We start from the raw sequence: 26,229 nt of genomic DNA on the forward strand, positions 1-26,229 counted from the left end.
GCCAACGCGGAAGTGGGACGGGACTTGCATGGAGTTTCCGAGGTGCACTCGAAGGCATCATCAGAGTGGCGTTTGTCCTAGCAGGAAGCACCGCCGCAGCGGGAACGGGCGGAGTTAGCAGCGAAGTTTAGCATAGCAGGAAGCACCGCGGCAGCGGGGACGGGCGGAGTTCGCAGCGAAGTTTAGCATAGCAGGAAGCACCGCCGCAGCGGGGACGGGCGGAGTTAGCAGCGAAGTTTATCCTAGCAGGAAGCACCGCCGCAGCGCGGAGAGAAGCAGCCGACCTAGCTTTACTTGAACCGGTCCTCAGATGTGAGTTTCCCTCTGCTGAGACGGCGTCCCCCTGGATCCTGGGAGTACTCGCTTTCGGTCTGTTCACATTCGGATTGACTTGATAAGAGGAGAGACTTCGTCGTGAACTAAGCTGGCCGGAGGTGGATCTGCTCCAGCGGCTGTAGACAGTGGACATCGGCGGAGCAACGGCCGTTTGGTATCAGGTGAGTTGGGAGATGGGCCCGACGTTTGCAAGGAGCTGGCGGCCACAGGTGTTGGCTAACTACTGAACTACGCATTTGATCATAGCCACCTGTTCTTGTTTTCACTACCTGAACGACTTGAAGTGGAGCTAGCTGAAGTTGCTTAGCCAGTAGCTGCTCTGCGGCTAGCGGGCTAATCTGAACTCACTTCGCTCTCAGATATCGGTGGATTCACACTTTTCCTAGATCCAGGTACACCGTGTAGTCCCGACCTTCTAAGGTGACAGACTAAGGGTCGCTGAGCTGCACTGTTAACTTTTAGCAGGTAGTTAACAGAAATACAGTCTCACGAACACTAATTTGTGCTTTACTGTTTACTTCCATGTCGAATACGCGAAGAAGACGTAAAAACGTGTCTTATTGTAATTTTAGAGAAGAGTTTGTCTGTAATCAGTCCCACACTGAACCAACGTTTCCTTTGCCCTTACACTTAAGGATGTGTTTAGACCAGAGTTGATATTATGGTTGTCTGACCGCTGGCTAGCTAGTTACCTGTAAACACAGGTAACTAGCTAGCCAGCGGTCAAGAGGGTGAGCACACACCTGCAGCTAGAAGCATTTCATTCACAAAGTTCAAAACAGAGAACTGATCAGTGCTTTAACTCTTCATGTCGGTCATATCGAGTCAACTGCGGTGTTTATTGCCAACCAGGGTGTGTAACCAGGTGAGCATTAGCTGCAGCTAGTGTTGCATAATTCCGGAAACGTAGAACCTGAACAAGGTGTGTCTCCCCAGCAGGTATGTCAGTAAGGCCTTTGAGTCAACGGTCTGGTTTCAGACATGAGTAACTGGTGTGTTTGGGATAGGGGGGTATGTATGAGGGAGAGGCGTTTGACCAGTTTGGCAAGTTTCAGGAAAATTCACAATAAAATGACGACAAACGGACTGCCTCTATGGACTGTGTAAGAGAGTTAGGTTTCTTCAAAAAAAACAAAACAGAAAACCGAAAAACAAATACACAGTTGATCATTTGATTGAAGTAAATTTCATTTAGACAAACTGTAGACGTTGTGTAATGCAGCACTGTGCAGAATGGGAACGAAGGTTTACACATTTAACAAAGTGAAGTTAAACTGGTCTCTCCAGTATGATCAGAAACAAAATAATGAGAAGAAGCTGTTATTCAAGTGAGTAGTGCAACTGCAACAAAAAAGGAAGTTTCTTCTATTGAACCCAAAGAGGCGCGAAAGCAACTCCTTTTCTCCTAATTGTGGACTTGTTCTCCAACTTTGGTGGTAGCTTTGAATTCTATGAAAATATATCTGTACACCTGTTGTCTTTACCTCATGCACATGGTGAGTTTGTGGGACCATGCTGCGGTTGTAAAGGATTTGAGCCGTGCACAACAGTAGCCTGTAGCTGTTGGTATTAATGATTTGTGTTTTAGTCACTGTTGTACACTCGTTCCATGGTCTGACAGCAGAAATGGATAAATACATCTCTGACAACAGCTCTGTTGGGACTCAGCTATGTTTATTTACAGTATATGTGAGCACAGAGGGCAGGGAAGAAGCAAACAGTTGTAAAGTGCCTCCTTCCTAAAGAGCAATGAGTGTTTCTTTACAAGGGCTCATGCATTGCACCTTGCTGCTGTGGTATGCTCCTGGGGTTTTGAAAATGTAGGAATCAGCACTTACTGCAGCAGTCCAATCACTGGAGCCAAAAAACAACTGATGTCAAGTAGAAAAACAATAACAGGCACACACACACACATTGGTTTAAAAACATTGACATTTATGTAATTGATTATGCCACATGATCAAGGCAGCTCAGATTTTGAATAACATTCAAAAATGACATTACGGAGCTCAACTTGCATTGTGTCCTTTGAGCCAAAGCAAACTCTCAGACCCTTTTTAGACGTGCACTCCATTCTGTTATTGTGACAGCAACTGAACAAGTCTGCTTGAAGTCTGAATGTGCACCCTGGCCACTTTCTGTAAAAGCTGGGCCACCGTCTTACTAGGTTGAACCTAGCAGCTTTTCCGTGTCACTTTCAACACGGCACAAGTCTGAATTACACCCAACGATACCTTGAGTTGTGAGATGGGACTTTAGGGAAGTCTTTTTTTCCACATTTCAGCATGAATATTTGTCTAAAAGTATCACAGACGGCAAAAGACACAGTTTGTGTGCCATAATCACAACACATTCCTGGAGAAGTGATTGCTGTGTTTCATGTAAATCAACTGCAACCTTGTGCAAACCTCGACCTCTTCTGTTAACCTCAGCTAAAAAGTTTCTTTAAATCTTTGACGCAGAAGTTGTGCATCACTCAGACTGTGGAATCCTGACTGGATACTGCTGAAAGACACACAGACTGCGTCCTTTCAGTTCCACCTGCACCAGCCCAGGACAAGCCAAACAAAAAGCCTTTGTTCTAAGTAGACTTGGTGCTGTTTCACCTGCACAGCGAAGTCCACCCGAAACTATTATAAAGACAAAATAAATGGCCCCTCCCAAATGTAGGGCAAGGCAGAGATGAGCTTTCACCTGCTGTAAAGCAACATTTTCAACAAAGCAGAGAGATTTCTGAAAAATCTTAGTTGTACAAACAGTGCAAATATGCAGGAAAAACAGTCTGCGTGTATTTCAAAGGCTTCCTTTTTTAAGCTTTAATGGAAGCATGAATTTATTTAACCTTTTGTTGGTTAAAGTAGAAGTCGTACTTTGCTTGTAAACTTAAAACCGAGCACTTGGTCAGACTGTCATGCTGTGTTTCAAGCTGTTAACTGGTAACTTGATTCCTGTTTTACCTCCCCATTGTGCAACACATTATCTGGCAGGAAAAGGAGCTATTCTGTGGTTTGCTAATGGGATGGCATAGAAACTACAAATGCTAGAAAGTATCCTCTTGCTCGTCAGGTTTGCAGCAGATAGAAGTGAAAATGCCACGATAGCTAGTTCTGCAAGCTACCAAAATCGCATCCTGCTCGAACCAGTACCCCAAATCTCGAGAATGAAAGCTTCTGCATGTTTAGGCTCAATGCAGCTAAATGCAGGTATTTAATTAAAAAGTGTCTGATCAGAAGACTTACATCAAAGTAATGGTTGGCATGGCAAAGCTTATAACAACATTAAACAGAGCATTCTGACTAATGCTGGTTGTTGCAAGCACACATCGGAAAGACTGATTACAATTATTGTTTCCAAAGTCCAAAAACAACATTTTACAAATGTATGTAGAACTCAACTCTTTGATATTCTTATATCAAAGTCCACATTCGAACTCAAAAGCTGTCCAAGCCATGTGTGTGTACATTTCTAGTACTTTTTTCTTTGGATAGGACTGAATGATTGAGACTAATAAGAGGAAGCCCTGTTTGATACAGTACAGATTTGTTTCCTGTATACAGGTAGTTTAACTGAAAAAACAAAACAAAACAAAAAAGACAAGTGAAAAGGCCACACACTTTGTAAAAAGAAAAACAAAACTAAAAAACTTGAAACTGATCTACTTTTGTATTTCCAAAGCTGATCTCCATGTTGCGGATGCACCGTTTATGCATTGCTGACACACTTAGTAAAGCCAGTGAATGTAATGAAAGTGTGGTGATGCAGCAGCCATTCCCTGAACAGCCTGTGTGAGGTCAGTGTAGCCATGGGGTCAGCTTTAATACAGTTTAATTGGGTGAGTTGTATAAGAACTCCGGACAGGTTGCCTATAGAGAACAAAAGCAATTTTGTACCAGCTTGTGAACATGTGTAGTTATGTGTTAAAGTCTGACAGTTTAACGTGGGGGTCTGTGTGGACTGCCTCAGTACTGGAGCCATCCTCAGGTTGCCATTTGAGGAACTGCACTTTTTGGCACGTGATTGACAGAGGTTGCCCCTTGTTGAATACCCCTACTTTATCGTCTATTTTACTCTAAATGGGACCAAACAAACATGAGGAGCACCATACTGTATTGAGGGGAGACCTGAAACTAGTAATTTAAGACCACAAAACAGATTAAGGGTCATTTCCTCGTAGTCTTTGATTGCATCACATGTCTTCAAAGTCACCTCCTGTGAGCCATTACAAAGAATGCAGGTTGAAAGCACTGTTGTGTTGGTTTCACTTTTCAGACCTGAGGGCTGTGCTATGAAGCGAGACTAGTGGGTTATCAGGTATGTTGCGCTGAAAGCCAGAGTTTTCAGTATTATGGAGGTGGCTCTCTTTTAACCTGCTAGATCGCCATGGTAACTGATGCTGTGGAGCTAACCTAGTCAGGAGTAGGTTATGTTCAGAGATTCAGATTTAGGTTGACTGGAAGAAGCGTCAAATCATTTCCTGACAGAGTTGTGCGTTGCTAATATCACTGAATGAAGCCGTGCGGTTTCAGCATCACACAGTCATGAAAACCCAACATGTGTTTAGTTGGAGATGCAAGAATCACATCAATATGTTTTTTTAATTTGATCCGTTTACTCTGCTGGTAGTGCAGCTGATAAAATACAGATTTGAAAATGGGTTATTCTACTGGTATTCATTACAGAGAATATTCAATCAATAACATTGATTTCACTTTGATGTGGCAAAAACGTTAATGTGATATCCTGAGTTATGGGACAGTGTCAGACCTAAATGTGCTTCAATACAAGATGAGGTTTAAATATATGAGGGTTAAAGTTCAGCAGGTTTAAGGTGCAGCTGTCAGTTAGAAATAAGCAGCTGCATTGATCAATAAAATTAATATATTAACACATGATTAACAGTTTACTACCAGCATTCCTGCTTTGCGTCATTTACAGCAGCAGTGATTTTACCATCACCAGTGTTTGCATTCCTCTTTGTTCTCCATTATAACGTGTTGGCCGAAGCAGCTGCACAACGTTTCATGTAGTGCAGAAGAGTCACATGACGCCTTAAACATCTCCTTTTATGTGAACAGTCTGAAGCAGAAAGTCTGAGTTGACAAAGAAAGTTGAACCACCTTCATGATACCCGTGATCTCTGAGCCAACTTGAACCATAGCCAAGCCGTGGCAGCTTTCGTGGACACTAAAGTAACATGTTTCATGAACTTACTTCATCACTTATTTATTTACTATTACACTTGCACAGCTTTAAAAAAAGTACCTTTTAAAGATTTTTTCCCTGCATTTCCACATAGGATTTTTAATCATAAATTTAAAAAGCACACATTAAAGGTGGATAGAAAAGCACCTTTTGTCAGAAGTAGTGATTCAGTTCTGGTGGCTTTTAAAAGCTGTGCTACTGTTGCATTGGATGTTATGATTCAAAATGGTTTTTGAAATATTTTGTCAACTTTGAGTAACATATTGGGAAAATAAATCGGGCAGTTGCAAGAAACTTTCTGCTGAAGGGATACGTGGTTCCAAATGACCAGTGTTGTAAATGCAGAGATAAAATAAGTTGTTTGGTGACAACATAATCAGTATTTTGACATTTCAAAAACAAATGCACCTTTTTGATGAGACAGTTTGACCTACTCTGATGTTTTGGGTATTTTTTTGAACAGTATTCGCGAGGACTGCTAAAGGTTATCTTGGTGTTCCTTCCAGTCCCCACTCTACCAGGAAAACCTGACACATTCAGACACAAGTAAACAATTAATAGGACACTAACCAATCTGTAACGTCAGTGTTTTGACACGCGTCTGTCCTCCTACCGCAGTTGTTCTTTATTGTCTGGCAGACCTGACATGTCAACCAAATGTAGTTGATAATGTGATTTGTGCCATTCCTGGTGTTCCTGTTCAAGTTTTCAATGATGCATTTAATTGAAAAATATTTTAGTTTTTTGCTCACATGGCTATATTCTGGTAAAGGTAAGTGAGCTAACGTTGAATCTTCTGTGTACGAACTCCTTGTCCTGAGAGATATATGAACACATTGCACTTAAGCTCAGGTTAGAAGGCACTGTCACTTATAATCTCAGCTCAACTACTGTAAACTTTGCGTTTCAGAGTCCTCTCCCTGGATCTGATTACAGGAAGGAGGGAGTGAGTTGGTGGGAGATATATCCTGCTAACCACACCCAGAACTGACAAGATCTCAGTTCTGTTGTGTTAGGGACACTGGAAGGAAGCATCTCTGTAGTGTTTGCTTTAGTGACGGACTCCTCCCACCGGTCTTTTATTTGCTGCATTCTTCTGTCTTCATAGAGGAAAGCAGCTTCTGCTTCACATGTATGCACCAGTACAAGGTGTTATCCCAGTTTCAGCGACACCCAGCTAAGGGTTTTTATTTCATGCTGCTCAGATGTATTCCTATCCTTCCCGTTTCCTCCCTTCGCTCCCTTCTCCTGTGCGCACAGACCTGACACCAGTACCTCCCTAACCCACAGTACAGCACTCGGTCCGGACTTGGGAGGACTTGTTTCCATCACCACAACCAAATAATAGCTCAGTGCTGTCCAGTTCACAATCACAGAGAGATGTAGTTACAGTGCTTTTGTGATCAGACAACGTGTGCAAGCCAGTTCTCTCAGGCTGTAGTCTAACAGCAGCTGCCAAGCAGATTCTGATTCAACTGTTGGAATGTGCTTTATTTTTTTAGCTCCATTCGCACATTCAATATGAATGTTTGTACTTCAAGTTTCTGACTTGATTAGGTGTCACATAAGGAATCATTGATTGTCATTGCATCCTTTTTCCTGTCTTGATGCAAGTGCTGGCATAGTTGCAGATTGCATAAGTCCACAAGTTAAATATTTTGGATGCCAGACATTTCATGGCAAGTCATTCTTGCTTTGAAGCAGTATGCGAGCTATGTCGGTGAGAGACATAGGCCACGCAGCAGCTCTGCTGGTCCAACTCCCTTTTCTTGAGGTGGTTATTGTCATGTTCAGGCATGTTTTGCACATCCATTGACTCCCTTCTGAACTTAGATGGTTCAGTGACTATGCTGGGAAGCTGATGACATCACTGACCTGTAGAGTATGGAATAACAAGGGAACCTTGAAAAGGGGGGGCAAACACATCCTGGATGGCATAGTGAATAGCAGGGATGACTGTTCAGAATACGACTATTTGAGATGAGTCAATAGGGCTGTTGAATTTACGATCAAAGGTAAACACAGTTGTTAGTCTTATCTTGCTGAGAGATGAGCTCACTGTAAATCAAACAGTGTGATGATAGACGAAGTATTCACTACTCGTGTTTTGCAAAGTTACATTTCTGGGAAAATCTATGTCTGAGAGTCGAGCCAGGGTGCATCACAGAGCAGCACTGGGCTGAAACTGACTTCATTCTTGTTTCATGTGCTATTGTTCTTCTAATTAACCTGAAACTAACAGTTCCTCTCACAGTAACAACCTTGTTCACATTCTTGGCAATTTAAATGAAACTTTGTGTTTTGTGTGCATAACGATTCACATTGTTTCCTGCTCAACAGCCTCCCTGCAAAATTAATTTCTGTTATGTTAAAGGTTTATCCCCCTGAAGACAGTGAACTTCAAAAGTTGTAATCATGACAGTATAATAATACCAGTAAATGGCCATGAACAATGAATTTTTGGAAGTTTCAGTAGAACTGTTTAAGTATCAGCTAGAAAATAGCCATTTAAGGAAACAAAGTTGAGTTTATGGTGTAATTTGGACTGCCAACATTAAACATTTTCATTATCTATGAATCTGCTTGTTACTGCCTCTGTTAATTGTTTTGTCTTAAGGTATTAGATAATGTAAATTTCCCCCCCCAACCCCAGCTAATCTGTTTTGAAATTTGGACCTAATAACCAAAGCCCAAAGCTTGAGTTTATTATACTTAATGGCAAAAAAAAATCTTATCATTTCTACTTTAGAATTGACAAAACATAATGAATTACTGGAGAAAAGTTGCTCGGAATCTATAATATTTTCCAAAAGGCTATGGATTTGACACAGTGTCATCTTTATTTAGATGCAGTTGTCACCTATACACATTTTGCTGTGTATGGATGCATTTAGAAGGAAGGCCTAACATTTTCTATTACTGGTCAGGTGTGAGGCTGGTTATTTTCATTTTTTTTACACAGCAGGCAGCTAAAGTTATGAGTTAAGGACCAAAACTATGTATTTTTGGTTTCTGGCTTTGTGACGTGTGAACTACAAAATGTTTCTACAAAATAGTGATCAGGGAAAAGTTCTAAACAACCAAAAGCCAGATGCACTGATGAATTCTATGTGAGAGACTTTTCGTTGTTAACTTGATAATGCCACAGTCATCGAATCCTGACCTGTCACCATTTATTGTAACAATTGTATTTAGCAGGACTCCAAACACAATATTCACTAAGGCTTGCCATAGCTCATAATGTGAGCTGGGTGCTGGGGACATCTCCTCACCCTCTCCTGCCACACTGCTGCTCGTGAAAAGGATATGTTCTTGCAGAGATGAGTGCAGTGGTACTGAATATATTGAATATTTAATCACCCACTGTGGTACATCAATGTTAATTAAATTCTGCTCATAGCAAAGCACAACTGATGAATTCTGAAGTATCGTTACTAATACAATGGAGTTTAGATAATGTCTGAAGCCTTTTAATACTTGGTTCTACAGACTGTAGCAGACACATTTCAGTGTGTACTCAGAGTTTCTGACTCTGGAGGGGGGTCAGTAGATGATGTCCTAAAGCAGGGGTTCTCAACTGGTGTCACCCTGGGACCCACATGTTCCCATGGTCATTGAGTCGCGACCCAATTTTTTAAAGAATTCAATATTCAATGTAGTTTCCTGTGCAATGTGTATTTCAGAGCATATAACCATGCATAGTAACTGGACCATGACAACTGCGTGTTGAATATATGATTTCCCGATTCCAGCACAGCGAATGAATAGTTGGCTACTTGGGTCCAGCCCTAGGATGAAAATCCACATTTTCAATACTCCGGGTCATATTTGCGCTTTGCCATCTTGCATCCCAACATCAACACAAACTTAAAATGAGCGTCAAACACACTATGGTCACCATGCCTGTCAAAATAAAAGTTTTTTTCAAAATAAAAAATAAATCCAACCTGAGACGCACATTATATATTATTTAATTTTGACCAGCTGTCCGCGACCCACCTAGAACAGGTCCGCGACCCACTTTTGGGTCACGACACACCAGTTGAGAACCCCTGTCCTAAAGTCAACAAGGTCCCACAGCAAGTGTGGCTGTCAAAACACACCACACAGGTCTACCTCCTGGTACAGAAGCACCACAGGGCTGTGCAACTTGTCCTCCAATGAAAGTCATGAACACATCTCTGCATTTCACCAATACGCCCATTCCAAACAAATTATATGTTGACCAGGTACTCCAAACTGGTTTCCTGATTTGCTCAGCTTATTCAATATTCTAATGTTTCTTCTTCTTGGCCACAGTCAGGCAGTAGAGGAAGCTGAGGAGGTGGTTATTCTAATTGTTGGAACTGATGGCCTTAAACATCACTGCAGATCAGATAATTGTGATGTTCAGTCCCAGCTTTGGTCCTTGATAAGTAGCTAGTGCAGAAATAACACACGAGTGCATTTGTGACAGGGTAATGTGTGCTCTAATGTCTGTCAGGTTACTTAAAAGGCCACAATTAATGTGGGTATAGAGATACAACTGACGGGAAGTGTGAAAACTGCAGAGAGAAACTCACCCCATGTGTTGGGGCTGGTTTTACTGGACAAAGCCATACTAGTTGCTGGATTCACTTGCTACATGTGTGCATATGTGAGAATTGTGTTCCTGCTGTTGTTTTTCATCAGTAGATTCTTTTTGTAGCCCTTAGGAGCCGTCATGTTTGTGAGGCAGACCTCCCACCCTGACATTGTCAGCACAGCTTATGGTTTTGAGCTCCCACTGTCTGCTCCACTGCTTCTGCTATGACCGTCTCACACACACTCTGTCTACAAGGACTACAAGCTTATAATGGGCCACTACAATAAGAATGGTGTTTTCCTGTGAGATTTGTTATTGGTGCCGAATTACTAGCTGTCTCATCACTCGTAATTATAATTATTATTGTAATTATTATTAATATTTTTATTAGGTCTTTAGAGAATCGGATTCAGAATCAGAATCAACTTTATTGGCCAAGTTTGCAAACAAGGAAATTGACTCCAGTGAATCGTAGCTCTCTGTACAGTAATCACAAAAAACTACTAAAATAAGAACATAAAAACAAGGTACAAGTTGAGGAGTAAAGAAATAAAACTAGAACAATAAAGTAGTAACAATATAAACACCCATAAGTAGCAGCATTTACAGTCGTGATGGGAAGTTCGACTCTTATCAGAGAGTCGACTCTTGTGGCACGGCTCCTAAAGAAGAGCCGACTCTTTTGGCTCCCAAACGGCTCTTAATTTCTTATCATCTGTAGCCTCATATTTTAGCCTAACCTGGCAAATATGAATGCTTTGTGTGTTGATAAACCCTTTTGAATTTCCTGTTTTTATGAGAAGCCTTATAATGGCCTAATTTTGTGTATTTTTATGTTACAAAAGCAGGCATTCTTACTTTTAATATTTTAATGAAGCTTTTAATCTTAATTAAACATGAAAACAAATGCAAACAATCCCACAGAACAGAAACAGAACAAAACTCAGTTCAAACACCAAACGGTTTGTCCTTAGTGCAGGTTTGCATTCAAAAAATTAAATGTCTCAGCTTAATTTGCAGTGTGCGTTTTTCTTTTGCCATGGAGGATGCATGAATTCTGGCTTCCAGTTGTACTGATGAATTTATCTTTAGATTTAGGCAAAACATTATTTAAGCAGCTCTCTGATTCCCTTTAATATTAAATCACGTTTTCTCTACTCCATTATTTTCTTTGCCATGAAGTCATGACTCATATGAACCAAAATAAAAAGCAGACGCCTTTCTCAGATGTCAAAACATGTCGTCTTTGACAGAGTTGCATTTTACATATATAATGGTCACAAATAGACCAACACAAATGTTACTCCATAACAACACACAGTGAGCTGCTGTTACAGCCTGTGTCACCTTATAGTGTTTTCAGACAAAGTAAAACTAAGAGTGACATGGCATCATAACGTTTGCTGAAGACAGACAGCAATGTCCATCATTTGAACTTTTCGGGCCCCTCTGCGTTCACATCACTCCTGTTGTTGGATAAAAAGTTTAAAAAGTTGTTTTCTGTTCTCTGAAAACCCGTCAGAATGAGGCTCTATGCGCTGTTTTGGTTTCAGACTTTGCGGCAGAGTGAGTGATCTTACCGCTGTGCGTTCGCTATCTTGCGTCTTCGTCATCTCCGTGAGCCAAGTTTGACTTGTTTACAAGAAGCAGTAGCAAAAACGGAGCTTTTCGTGGTGTTGCTCAAGTGTTTTCATACGCTTTTGCCTTGGAGAATATTTTTCTTTTTACAAAATCAAAATTGTACAAAATGAATGTATGAAAGCAACTGTGACACTTAACAGCATTTACTGTTTTATGAGAAATTAAGAATACATCGGTGTTTAATCTGCAAAACTTCAGCCGATGATGATTATTTGAAGAAGTTCTATAATCGGCCAATCTAATCGGCCTGCCCTAGTGCAAATATGCGTGGCTGTGGGCTATGGCACCGTGGTTCCCGACTCTCCCTTTTCCACCGAGAAGAACCAGGTGCTAGTTTGTTGCTGGTTCAAGTTCCAGTGTTTAGTTGGTTCAAAACTGGCACCTCCTCATAGCCTGTTTGCTTTTCCATTGGCAAGGAGCCAAGTTAGAGCCACACCATGTGCCACTGCATACGTAGCCGTTGAACACACAACGCTTGCGCCACACGGAAGTCCACACAGCACTCCAGACTTTTTTTTTTTTCTTATTACCGGTGTGACCAACTTTTTCATTTGTTCGCACTTCTTACCTTGTCACAGGCAAAATATATAACTTGCTGAACATTTTCATGTCGATAGACTCCACAATTTACAATGTTCCCTGAATGCCCCACATAGCAGGTTGCGCAGGTGGCTGTGGTGCTCAGGCGGGGGTGCAACCAAAAATCACTTTAAAAAGAGTAAACTAGGGCGTTTTGATGTCAGAATTGTCCAAGATGAAACCGAGGGATTTTTTTTTCTGTAAGCGCTCCGCTTTTCATAAAAAGTCCGCACTTCTAAGCATAAATACCGCATTACACCGAAGTTATAAAAGTACTATTTTCCACCACTGTGGTGCTGCTGGTGGGACACAATTGTGCCGAATTTCAGCGCGCAACAGTTTGTGCAAAACTTCCGTGTGTCCCAGGACTCTTTCAATACATCTGTGAATTGACCAGAGACGTCCTGGCGAAAAACGACAAAAATTACTGCTTGCGTGTGTGTCCCATTCATCGGTCTTATGGGTCACAATAACCCCGCCCCCAGCCCCTGACGTACGCTGTTCTTAGCTCTGGCCCAGCAAAGACTTGGTGCTTGCTAAGCACCCGTTTTGAGGACCTGGAGCCGGTTCTTCGTTGGTGGAAACACAAAGAACTGGTGCTAAGTCAGGCTCTGGCTCCAAACTAGCACTGGAACCAGTTTGGTGGAAACGGGGTATCCCCCTTAGTGCAAGCGGGGGTCGGCTGGGAAGGGTGTGGGGGTTTCAGAGAGTGCTATTGTGTGGGTGGGAGGTGTGAAGGACAGCCTTTCAAACCTTCGGTAGAAGCTGTTCAGGTCCTCAGCAAGTCTGAGGTTTCCTACAGGGTGATAAGATAAAATAAACTTTTATTTGTCACGTACACAATTATACACATTACAATGCGTAGTGAAATGTGCTTAGTACCTGCATGTGGGTGCGGGGATGGTCTCTTGCAGCTGCAGGCCTCTCCAAACTGACGCGGAATTGTTGGCTGACAGGCTGGTTTTTAGCCTTTCATAGCTGCCCTGAGCTCCTCTGTCAGCCTGTTTCTGGCCTGCTTGATCAGGGCCTGATCCCCACTCCTGTAGTCCTCCTCCTTGGACTGACGCAGCCTCCTGACATTAGAAGTGAACCAAGGTTTATTGTTGTTGTATGTGTAGATGGTCTTGGTCTGCACACATGCCCTGATGTAGGATGTCACAGTGTCTGTAAGTTCGTTGAGATCAGTTGTTGGATGTTAAAGCTGTCGTGAGAATTGTGACGCTGATATCAGCATTGATGTAAAATTTCAATGAATTTAGCTGTGAACTTAGTGTACAGTACTATGCAAAGTTTTCAGGCACTTTTGATGTTAAGATTCTTATCACACAAGCATCATCACACATTATCATCAGGGAGGCATCTGACTGTTTCAAAGCTCTCTTACCCCTTTTCCACCAAGAAGAACCAGGTGCTAGTTCGTTGCTGTTGCTAGTGCCAGTGCTTAGCTGGTTCAAATCTGGGACCTTCTAAGTGTAAATACCGCAGTGCACCGAAGTTGTAAAAGTACTGTTTCCCACCACTGTGGTGTTGCTGGTGGGACACAATTGTAATGGCTTTCAGCGTGCAACAGTTTGTGCAAAACTTATGTGTACCTGGAGTCATTCCAATACATCTGTGATCGGACTGGGGAGATCCCGGCAAAAAAAACAACCGACACAAATTACTGCTTGTGTGTCCCATTCATCAGTCTCGTTGGTCACAATAACCCCGACCCCAGCCCCTGACGTACTCGGTTCTTAGCTCTGGCCCAGCAAAGAGTTGGTGCTTGCTAAGCACCCGTCTTGAGGTGGTGAAAACACAAAGAACTGGTGCTAAGTCAGGCTCTGGCTCCGAACTAGCACTGGAACCAGTTTGGTGGAAAAGGGGTAACAGAGTTCTGATCTCAGCCTTATGGAGACAGACTGATGACATGAAGAGACAGAAGACACAAAGAAAGACTTAATCCACCGGAGAGCTGTGGCAGGTTCTCCAAAACATGCACGTCTTTCAATTATTCTGACAGCATCCTAATATGTCTGCTGAATGTCTCAATGAGCACCCTGGTGGCTTTTCTGCAAAAGTTGCAACCGCACTTTCACCAGGTCAAACCTTGGATTATTTATGCTCCCCTTTCAACATGGCGCAAGTCTAAAGTGTCTCCGTACTGTCACCTTAACAAATTGGCACAGAAATACAACATACTTTGAGTTGTTTGAAGTGATTCAAGTTTTTTCCCCCACATTTTAGTTCTAATATTGGTCCAAAAACATCACAGAGTGGGCAAAAGACATGGTTTTTGTTCCTGTAGGTACCAGAGTTGCATGTAGACCTCAAAATGCCAAAACACCTTTCATGTATGTTTAGCCTCATTCACTTTGCTCAAATATTTTATGACAAATTAAAACGTAGGTAAAATTTCAACTTTATTGCGATGAAGAGATAGTCTATATAAGTTCAGGTTAATAAGACTCATCAGTACTGTAATCCAGATTCTTAAAAAATGTTAACAGAAGCTGAAGTACAGTTTGTTGCATCCAGTAGTTTGTAGGAGTCTAGTTTGCAAAAGGGTTAGAATAGAATAAAATTTTATCATCCACCAAGGTGGAACATTGTCTTTGACTCACCAACACACAAGATCAGCATGACATACATACAGACACACACACACACAGCAATACATAGTCTAGGTAGCCTACAATAGGATAATACAACAGAATAATTGATTGCTTTGTCTCTAGTATTGCTGTTTGGGTAACAAGAACTAAAACAAAATGTTTGTTTAAACGAACCATCTGATACCTGATGATGGTTTAACAGAGTCAGCATTCGAACTTTAGGACATTGTGCAGGAGTTCCCTAAAACTTTATTATGGTAAGGCATAGGGCTGCAGCTGTCGATTATTTTAATAATTGAGTATTCTATCGATCATTTTAAAAATTAGTTGAGTAATGGGATTTAAAACATACATAATTTCATTAAATTATTTTGACTTAGTTTAATAGTAATGCATCGTTTTCTCCACAGGTTAGTTTGCTCTCCAAGCTTTGTCTGTGCCCATCTCCATTTTGCATTCTGCGCTTGGCATGCATGTTACAGTATCAAAAGCGGAAGCAAGCACGCTGTGCAGCAGAAATAACCGTCTGGGCAGAACACGGGCAGATAGCCTGCTGTATCAGTGCAGTGTAGCTATGGTGTAAGTACATGCTGACAAAGCCCAGAATTGAACTTGTTGAATACACACTCTTAAATGCATTGTAGAAGGTGCATATATTAGAGCATAGGCATGTTCAAAATACTCAGTCCCATTTGTGTCATACCGTTCAGCAGGTAAGAAACATGTCTAGCAGCTCTTCTGTCCTCAAAGCAGTCTGTCAGCTGTAACTGCTGAGTCCAGTCAGCCTGCAGTACCAGTTCCATGTACCAGAGTGGAGGTCACTGTTTCTTTAGGCCCCTGTCAGACATGGAATATGGAACATTGTTGGCTGCATCAATCCAATAAAGCGACGGCATTCTTGTCACTCAGCACATACACATGCAAAATGAAATATTTGTCATTGACACCAAGCAAGCCAACACACAGTGATGCTTAATGCATAATATTGCAGTAAAAGACTGAAACTAAATGAATAGGAGCTGATCAAAGTGTCCAAACTAACTAACAGTCCAGTTTATTGCCCTTTGGTCCCGGTCGGCCCTTTCTCCACATTGGGATAATTTATAGTTGAACCTAATTAATTAGGTTCCTGCTGTTGCTACATATGGAAAAGCTCTCTCTCTTTGGAGACGCTTGTGGATCCTACCGCTGTCTGATGCTGCTGGTGTGAAATAAACTATGAAGACATTGTTTTAAACGGCTAGATACTAAACTGCTGCTGTGTGTGTGACGGCTGACCTGTCTGGTGTGGAGACTTGTAGGTCTACACAGTGTGACCTGCCATCAGATCCTGTGCCAGACTGATTTTGCTCTCAACATTTTCTCAGTGATAATTTGTAATTATAAGAATTTTTTAAAATGCGGGTGTTAAATAGTTCTGAGTCGCTGGAAGAAAGCTCCTGTTAATGTCTTATGGAGGGAGGAAAAAAATGCAATTACATTCAGGATTTGTGAGTTTCATTCATCTTTAAGCTGCTACTGTCTGCAAATTAGACTTTTCATTGCAGTAAAGTGTTAATATTATTATGGACGTTTTATTTGATTGGCTCGATTTTGAAATTGTAGAGCAAAAGTGAAAAGGTGTTTTGTGGTTTTGGCACACAAACTGTATATTAAACCTCTCTGTGATGTTGTCAGTTAAATATTGATACTATTACGCGGAAAAATCCTATATAAATCACTTAACACAGCTCAAAGTACTGGTGCTTGTGTGTGGCTATCCATTAATGTTGCTTTTCAGTTCAGGCTGTTGAAAGTTAAACCAAGGTTGGACCTAGTAACACTGCTGAGCGACTTACAGAAAAGTGACCAGGTGCTCATGCAGATGTAAAGCAGACACGGTAAACAGCCGTCAGATTATAGAAGGTATGTCTGAAAGGGGCTTTCGAGGGAGCTGGAGTTGGAAATATGTGATGCAGACCCACAGTGAGTCAGGGCAGCACTACATGATATGAGGGTAATAACAGAACTATGTCGGGATGCAAATGAGCTGGTTCAGACGGAAAAGTGACTCATGGTGTGGGCCTTTGTCAGGGACTTGTGACATTGTGGGTCATGTGTCTGACCACAGTTATGAGCTTTTCTCTGTCTGAAATCTTGTGCTCCGAACAGCTTTTCCTTTACGTAGTCGAGTGTCAGTCAGTGAGGGAGCCACAGAGGCCTATATGCCACCCTGTGGTGTGATGCTGTGTGCTGTGGGATAGCCACAGAGCCACACAAACTGTAACAGACCTTATTGCATCCTCATGCTCTATTCAAACAGTTAAAATCCACATTTTTAAGGCTGTCACTTTTCCTAACACTCGGTCCAAATAAGGACAAGCATGTAATTACCTGGAGTTATTGCAGCACATGACACCCAACTGCAGAAACATTGTCAGCTTGCAGTGCTTCTGCTGTCCCATTTAGTTGATAAGACCACAGGCATATTCTCAGACTGGTTGTCATGGTAATGTCACTTTTTTTATTCAAGACATTGATTTTATATTATTGCTTGTTAAGGCAGCATTAAATAATTCTGTGTGTTACAATGATGTCTTTCATCTGTCCTTGCTGTAGAACAGCTTTGATGTTGATTGAGTTCATTAATGATCCTCCTGGACATTGGGAGCCTTCACCCCACAAATAGATGTTTTTCTAAATTACCTGATGTTAGAAGACTCTTGGCTACAGTGTTTTAACTTTTATCAAAATTATTTTTTGTTTGAGCACGACATATCATTTTATACGGTCATCCTGAAAAGGCAAAGCAAGTAGTAGAGCTATATTTTAATCTGAGGGCATGAAGTTCAGACTTGTACTGTGTTTGAAGTGTTACAGGAATGTTAGTCAGTGTGACCCAAAGCTTGCTGTCATGACTGTAATGTGTAAAATCACCACATGTAACAAGATGCAGTCAAATAAGGACCAGACAGAGTAAAGTTTCTGTTCCTGTGTACATTTGCTTTCTTATTCTCAGATTCCACCAGAAGAAAGTAGAAAAACACTTAATTTGTACATCAGCTAATGGAGAAACGAATTGATCACATCTAAACCAAACCTATAAATGATTTTTGACCAGCCTAATAAAAATCCCACCTACAGGGAAGGTGTAGCTTGAGAGCTGTGTTGGCTCAGCAGCAGCAGCAGCAGCAGCAGCAGCAGCTCTGGTGCTCCACCTGTGCCTCACAGGATGCATTCATGTACACCTGTGTTTTGGCAGAGGTCAGAGCCAGTTACAATTGTAAACTCCAGGAAAATAGACTTGAAGCTTAAAACTACACTTCAGCTTTGTATGAAAATCCAGCCCTTCTGGGGACGTATACATTCAGTTCTGTGCAAAGTACTGGGTTATGTTGTTCCCCGATCATCTCTTGTGTTATACCTGGGACATTTGGAAGGATCTGTACATGTTGGTGATCGATACCTGGTCAAGATTCTTAGTACGGCGGCAAAGAAAACCATCACTAAGAACTGACTAAAAGCTGAGGCACCAAATCATAAACAGTGGTTGTCAATTATAGAAAACATCCTTGAGATGGAGAAGCTTTCTTTTAAACTGAAACTGAAAGAAGAAGACTTTGTAAAAGGCTGGGAGAAATGGTTGAGATATACAAAACAAGCTTAAGCACTTGTAAGTGATAGAAGAATGTAACTGACATATTAATAGGCTGGGGTATTTGTGACCATTGTTTATGTTATTGTTTATCTTTGTTGTACCATCACTGTCATGGATTGTTTGATGTATATTGATGACGATTGTAAAATGGATGGATTTAAAATAAAAATATAATAAATAAAAAGTTTTAAAAAAACAAAAAAAACTACACTTCAGCTTGAAATTACGAGTGTGTAACAGGCTGTGTAAACTGATTAAAATAGCAGCACATCTGTTCCTTGAGACGACTCAGAGACATGACTGAAACTTATTCTGCAGGCACATTTGAAAACTATTGGTGTAGAAACAAAAAGTGCTTTCCACTGATGAAGAGACAAAAATTCAACACACTACACCTTATTCCTACCTGATAGCCGTGTCTTCTCTCTCTTTCCTCCTGTCAGGAAGCGTCAGTGGGCCTGCAGGCTCCACGTGGGTGCTGAGACAGGATGAAGAGGTTCAGGCGACATGGCCAGGAGTCCCAGAGGGATCGACTCAAACAGGAACTCTTCCAGTTCAACAAGGCAAGTGAACCCTGGTGCATTACACTGGTTGGATCTGAAACACAAAGACAACATCGCAACAGATTTTACAGAACATTCGGGTCAGAGACATGACTGAACAGAAGGTGAAAGCAAAAATCATGTCAGCAGACTCCTCCAAAAATGTTCATGTGCAATTTGTTTACTTGCACTTAAGTGAACAGGTTAGTGAAAAAGATTGAGGACGTGTTCTAAAGTGGTTACTGTCAGTACACATGTAGGCGCCAAACATGCTGATTTTGGTTGAATTAAAGATGATGTGCTGATCCTAAGGCGCTGTGTCTGTGTGACAGCTGTAGATTGGTTGTGTCCCAGTCCATTCTGTGGATGGTTAATCAGATTGGTAGCAGGGCAGTTTGAAGCTCAGACCAGCACCTTAGACTCTTTGTCATGTTCCTTGAGCTGTTTCTCAGCAGTTCTTGCAGGAAAGCAGGGCGCGTTGTTGTTCTGGGGGAGGCCTCTCTCGTCAGAGTAACATCCCAGTGTTATTCACATCATCTGTCAGTGGATTTAATATTGGGACTCATCAGAGTATTTCAGCGAGTGCTTTACGAATATGCATCTGCAGTGTGTGATTGTACAGGTCACTAGGTAAGACTTTGCATTAAAACACCAATTAATTAATTTTCCCATTCAACTGTGTGTCAGATTATGCTATAGTTTCTATTTGATGACAAAAGTAATACATTTGGAGGTGGTCTTGTCATCAAAGTATGCTTTTTTTTATGTTGTATTACTATCACTTGTGTTGTAAATATGTGGTCAACAACAAAAAAGGAAGATTTTTAATAATGTGTGAGCAATAGACATTAAGTATTAAAAAAAACAAACAAAAAAAAAACAGAACATATACATACGGAACTGTAAATATCTAATCATCTGTTTCTGCCACTGTGCACAATTTAATGTTTACAGTCTGATGATGTAGCTGAAAGGAAAGTAGTAGTTTTCAACCAACCCTTTCAAATGAAAAACATTTGTTTTTAATGAGTTACTGTATTCTGACAGTGTTTTCAAGGCATTTCTGATTTACTAACATTAAAAAAAATCAGTCAAAGAAATAAGAGACCCTGATGCCAACACTGATCTTTAACTGCATTGCAGGAATAGAACTAAACATTGTGTTCAGTCCTTGTCTCGGTGATCTCTTGTCTTTGTGTCCGTTGTTCCAGCTCTGTGTCACCCTCCTTGTGTCTGTCCACTCTTCCCTCCTCAGACAGTGGAGCATGGATTCCCCCACCAGCCCAGTGCCCTGGGCTACAGTCCCTCCCTGCAGCTGCTTGCCATCGGTACCCGCTCCGGGGCCATCAAACTGTATCCTTTACTCTACCTGTGCATAAGTATATGCCAGGTAATAACTTGAGCACAGTGTTTGAACTTGAGGTAGGAGGTGCTAATGAATGCCTGTCACGCTGTTAAATCTTCATCTAGTTCAGGTATGACATTTTCCCATACTGTTGCTCAGTGCCACCTGTTATTGTTAGACAGTGGCGTCTGTGTCGCTGTAGCCTTTTGCACAATTATTCAATGACTGTACAGTGGAGCCAGTCAGTACACTGCCCCCATTGACACAGAGACATACACTGGTTTTGATAATGGCGGTACCTTCTCTCATTAGACTAATCCATTCATACAATGCAGCACATTGTTCCTGGAAAAAATAGAAAGTGGGCTCAGATAAAGGAAAATCTCTCAAAAAATGCTATGAGTCAACTTCAGGTTATGTCAAGGGACAGAGCAGATTCTGTTCTTTGTATGTAGCATCATTTGATAATGTGACGCTTTTAGTCAGTATATTTACAGTGAGGTTAGGGTCACATAAACTGCAGCAGCAGCCCTGGAGCTGCGTCACTGGTTTGCTCTTTGACCCTACAGCAACATGGGAGATTGAGCTGCACTCCTCATGTTGTTTGACAGACTCCATGCACAGTATAGTGCCCCCTGGGGCCTTTATCTCATGCAGGACATTAGCGTTTCTGGTATTAAGAACAAAGTTCATTCCTAATCCAAATAAGTCACAATGGAAACCAATCAATCAAATATAATAAAAAATATATATATATTGTAAAAAATATATAAACAAAATAAAAATACAGAAAGGTCAATGACAACATCAGTGACTGAATAGAACATTAAAAACATGAATACAATGAAATGTAGTAAAATAAAGAAATTTCTAATCAAAAGCCAAGGTAGGTTCCATATTTGTGTTTAAAGATGTTGCTTGACTCAAGCATCAGTTTAACTGGGAAAAATCATTCATTCGTAATGTTTTAAAGAGAAAAAAATCATTAGCTTAGAAGTTGTTCAGTCCATGCATAATGTATGCTTCATGTTGTTGGACTTATGAGTGTTTCACATTTAATGTTTGCGCTTGTGTCTGCGTTGCAAATTTAGTTTTCCCTGCAAAATGTTGGGCTTCAGCAAGAGCAGTGCATACCATTCTGAGTTTAATGTCAGAATTATGACTTGAAACTCAAAAGTCAGAATTTACCAAAATGATCAGCCAGAAGGAAAAGGTTCAGAACTTGAACATTTCTCACAGTAGCCCCTTAATCTTCCTCTCTAAGTTTAAATCAGTCTTGAAAATGCATGCTTGTTGTTTTCAGGACAAACTGGATTATGACTCCCAAAGGAACCTGGCTTTTTGACTCACATTCACCCCACATCTTTTCCTCCCCTTCAACCCTCTGGCATCCCTATGGAAGGGATTCAGGCCTTCTCTTTTGGCATTTGGCAGAATGTCTGTATTTTTAGTTTTAGTTTTTAATAGACTGCATTCTGTAGTTTGACTAAATATTTCGTTCTCTCCCTCTCAATGTAATTCTAATAGGCCTTAAATTAAACTTAATGTTGATATAGGTTCCTGGAGTCTTCATTGTACGTGTGTCTGCGTCTGTCATAAATCCAGACTTTCCTTTACCAGTGTTCAGGTACGGAGCTCCAGGTGTGGAGTTCATGGGTCTACATGACGAGAATGCTGCCGTCACACAGGTGCACTTTATGCCCCACCAGGTACTGTCGGAGAACAAACACATGAAACACAGCATTTCAGCTCTCTAAATTTGCAATATAGAGTATTAAGAAATATATTCCAGCTGCCCACTGTTCTGAGCAATATTGATGGATTGTGGCTGTTGTTTAGGTTGAACTGGTGACTTTGCTGGATGACAACAGTCTGCACATGTGGACATTAAGAGGTCACAAGGGACTTTCTGAACTTCTGGAGATTGGACGCTTCACGCTCACTGGACCTCCTGGGTAAGTCACATTTTCCAGTCATCATTTTCCCCTTTCCACAGGTACTTTTCCAGAATTTTTTTGGGGAACTCCAGGCTCTTATTTCTGCCACCCCAACATCCTTGATGTAGGACTGTAGTACTGTGGAGCATGGGTGTAGCAGAAAACAATGGCATTTTTTTAATGATACTAAGAGGACCCATTTCTGACTAACTCATTACTTAGTTCTTGGAATGAGTTAGTCAAACAGGCATATCCCTCTGCATCCATGAATTTGTGTAACCATCCCTTTGTCCAAAAAGTAGCTACCTGACGTTCCGATTGATATCCTCATCTCTTCCTCAGTGCCCCTCCAAGCGTGACCAGAGTGACTGCAGTACTGGCTCACTCCTCAGGGGAGCTGCTGCTGTTGGGGACAGAAGGAGGACATGTTTTCATCGTTGAAGTCCCGGGATTCAGAGAGCTAGAAGAAAGAAACATCAGCCTCGACCAAGTCGCTGCGAGGTGGGCAGTTGCAAAACATCAACGCACATTTTGGTGTTGTGTTTGTAATTAAGGGGAGGAAAATAGTGTTAAGGACTAGGAAACTGCAAGAAAAATGAAAATGGTACACCTCCATACACAGCACTGTCGCCACGGTGCAAACAGTTGTTTGGCTGTGTGCTATATTGACAAGAACATTCTGTCAGGCTAGAGTCTGTCTCGGTGTTCCACCACGTAGTTCTTCAGTCTGCTGTATGAGCATTTTATTACAGTGGTTGGGATTCACAACAATAGGCTACACATCAACAGCCTTTATGGTAAATCATCTAGTATAAATGTTCTTAGTGCGCCATTTGTCACTGCAGGAGCTTTTGTGCATGTTCCAACCACACTGGTAGCACCTCTTTTAGGGCTGTCTTAGGGAGAAAAATGTACCTTTTGTGGGACAGGTGCATCTGAGGGGCCCTGAAAAACTACTGCGTGGGTCTTAATGCTTAACTCATAGAAGACAACAACAACAAGTGCCACTTTTTCTGCTTGATGTTCTCTTTGAGTTGCAATCTCCTTCTTTCAGACATTACCATCAATGAAAAACTTGCTATGTAGGCTAACATAACAAATAATATTCATCTCGGTGTCTTTGTCGTTGATGTTTTGACCGGTTCAGCATTGTAATTGCAGTGAAAACTATTGCAGAATTGAGACATCACGTTGTGAGTTAAAGTGGATTCTACACCACAATGCAGACAGGAAGACCCAAAGGGCCAGGTGGTTGGGCCGTAACTGTAAACGTTTGCACCACCTCGCGCCTGCCCGATCTCCCCTGAATCTTGTTGAACCAGCTCTTATTTATTCACATGTGCCAATCAGGAAAAAACTTCAAGATTGAGTAAAGGAGCCTGATGCACTTAACACAAGTGCAAGCAAAGCTACCAAGTATTTCTGTGTCTTGTTCTGTTCCCCTGTGGAAATACACAGCACTGTAGTTCTTCAGATTTCTAATGGATTGACCATAAACAGTGTATTGATTGTTCTATCTAGACTGTTGTCACACACACCATTTAATACATCACACTGCCTCTCAACCCCCTACAGATCAGTAGTGCGTTTGATGTTGTGTCTATACTTGTTGTGTTTCGTCTTATTTTTTTTTTGCCTTTTCTTTGCTTTTTGTCACTCCAGCGTGCCGGACGACTACATTGGCCGCAGGAATCTGGAACATGTAGAGGCCTTACAAGAGAACCCAATCAACCCAAATCAGGTTGTTATCGGCTATGGACGGGGTCTCATGGTCATATGGGATTTGGAGAAACAGTGTGCCATCCAGCACATCCCTGCCACACAGGTAATACAGTACCAGCCAGTCCTGTACAAACTGTGTTTACAACCAGCATGTGTAATCTTGGCATATATTTTAATGTATTCTAATGAAACCACAGCAACTGGAGAGCGTGTGGTGGACTGAGGACGGGAGCTACATTCTCAGTTCACACAGTGATGGAAGCTATTGTCGATGGATGGTGGGTGGTGAGGATGTGAATGAGGAGGAGGAAAAATCAGACATTCCTTATGGTGAGAAGGAAAAGCTGTGACATTTTCATTTACTACCACACATGAAGTATGCTTTTTTTCGAGGCTGATAGCAAAAAACTCCTTATCACTGCAGGACATTTCCCTTGCAAGGCCATTTCTAAAATAATTCAGCTCCCGACAGAAGAAGGGTAAGCTCACCTCATTCACCAGTAAAATTCACTCGTGACATGTATTACACAGCTTCCCTCAGTGAATGCTGTCCTAGCATTCTCACTGTTCTAATGTTTAACTTCTCAGTAGGTTACATGAGCTGTAGTTAAACATTAGCCTTTGGGCAAATTGAACTGATCTTGAACCTGTGTACATGTGTGTGTAGGCCTCCATTCCTGCTGTTCAGTGGTGGTATGCCCAGAGCCAGCTACGGGGACAGACACTGTATCACAGTGATCCACAGTAAGACGCACGTAGCTCTGGACTTCACCTCCAGGATTATCGACTTCTTCGTCATCAGGGATGGGCTGCAGCACACAGGCAGGCAACACACCTGCATACAACAAACACACTCAGTCTTCGCTTGAGTTCAGCTTTCTACAGTTTTCGTAAATGTGATAATATACAAATATATTTATATCAGTATATAATTACTAATCAGTTAAGGCACACACAGATTTTTTAAAGAACTTTTCCATATGCCTTTTCCCTTTCTCCTCACTCTTCAGTGACTGTGGTGTTGCCACTGTGTGCATTTACACTTTACTTTTGACATATCCAGATAATATAAAGTGGGGACAGCAAAAAAGCAGATTAAATGAGATTTTCACAAATCTGACATAAACGACATTTAGAGGTGGTTTGAAGCAGATTTCCAGAGATTTCTTACTCCAGTTGCTCTGGCTGCTGAAATTGGATGTCAAAGTGTCTTTTGCATCACTCGCACTGTGACATACAACAGCGATGAGAAATCCAGAGGGCATAATCTAGGCTACGTGCATGCTACATGCTACTAGCAGAACAGAATTAAGGACAGCATGGCAAACAGCAGTCCGAGGACAGATGCCAAAATATAGTTAGTGGGATGACTGTAGAGCATCAGTCCATTTCTGTTGCTTCTGTGCTGGGTCTGTGTTTTGAACTACCCTACCAAGTAAATCTAAAAGTCAAGATGTCTCAGCCTCTGCTCCTTTGTGAGACCCATCACTGCGGTTCATGACTTGTGGGGCATTATTTCGTTTTGCTGGTATCTGTCACTGTGGTAAATTCTTATGAGTATCCCTGAAGAGCAATGCATAGTAAAAACTACATATTTCAGTTTGTGGCATAAACAATCCGATTATGTTTTTAAGCACTTTTCTGCTTAAGTTTTAATCTAGGAACAATGCCGCCCCAGAAATTGCTATAATTGCCAAACAACAACATCTCTGGTGCTCTGTACCCCTGCAGGAGATCCCAGTGCGTTGGTGGTCCTGGTGGAGGAGGAGCTGGTAGTAATTGACCTGCAGACGGATTGCTGGCCTGTTATTCAGACACCTTACTTGGTCCCCCTCCACAGCTCAGCCATCACCTGCTCTCACCATGTCTCTGCCATTCCCCTTAAATTGTGGGAGAGGGTCATCGCTGCTGGAGATCTGCAGAATACACACTACTCTAAAAAGGTATACCTGTGTTTAAGCAAGTTTGTGTTTTTTTGTTCATTTCCTGCATTTATGTTAAAAAGTAATCATTGGCCTTTAAATGCTTTATCTTGTGAAATATTTCAAAATAAATTATTTGGAAATAAAGTTGTTTGAAAAAGTTAAGTTCAAGAAAAATGTCTACTCTGTCAAGCCTGACCTAAATGGT

The 26,229-nt window shown here is 41.5% G+C and overlaps 1 protein-coding gene across 1 annotated transcript in view; it reads left to right on the forward strand.

Annotated features, from left to right (window-relative positions):
- Nucleotides 1-250: 250 nt before the first annotated feature.
- The window catches only part of llgl2 (LLGL scribble cell polarity complex component 2), a 39,299-nt gene continuing 13,320 nt past the window's right edge, over nucleotides 251-26,229 (forward strand). The window contains exons 1-11 of the mRNA XM_008289361.1: nucleotides 251-497; nucleotides 18,997-19,116; nucleotides 20,351-20,448; nucleotides 22,068-22,149; nucleotides 22,280-22,395; nucleotides 22,720-22,878; nucleotides 24,040-24,202; nucleotides 24,297-24,429; nucleotides 24,524-24,578; nucleotides 24,767-24,921; nucleotides 25,831-26,042. Of these exons, the coding sequence (XP_008287583.1) occupies nucleotides 19,042-19,116; nucleotides 20,351-20,448; nucleotides 22,068-22,149; nucleotides 22,280-22,395; nucleotides 22,720-22,878; nucleotides 24,040-24,202; nucleotides 24,297-24,429; nucleotides 24,524-24,578; nucleotides 24,767-24,921; nucleotides 25,831-26,042 (1,248 nt within the window). The 5' untranslated portion in view covers nucleotides 251-497; nucleotides 18,997-19,041. The remainder of the gene's footprint in view (nucleotides 498-18,996; nucleotides 19,117-20,350; nucleotides 20,449-22,067; nucleotides 22,150-22,279; nucleotides 22,396-22,719; nucleotides 22,879-24,039; nucleotides 24,203-24,296; nucleotides 24,430-24,523; nucleotides 24,579-24,766; nucleotides 24,922-25,830; nucleotides 26,043-26,229) is intronic.

This window comes from Stegastes partitus, unplaced genomic scaffold (assembly GCF_000690725.1).
Source record: "Stegastes partitus isolate 25-593 unplaced genomic scaffold, Stegastes_partitus-1.0.2 Scaffold609, whole genome shotgun sequence".
Classification (NCBI taxonomy): Eukaryota; Metazoa; Chordata; class Actinopteri; family Pomacentridae; genus Stegastes; species Stegastes partitus.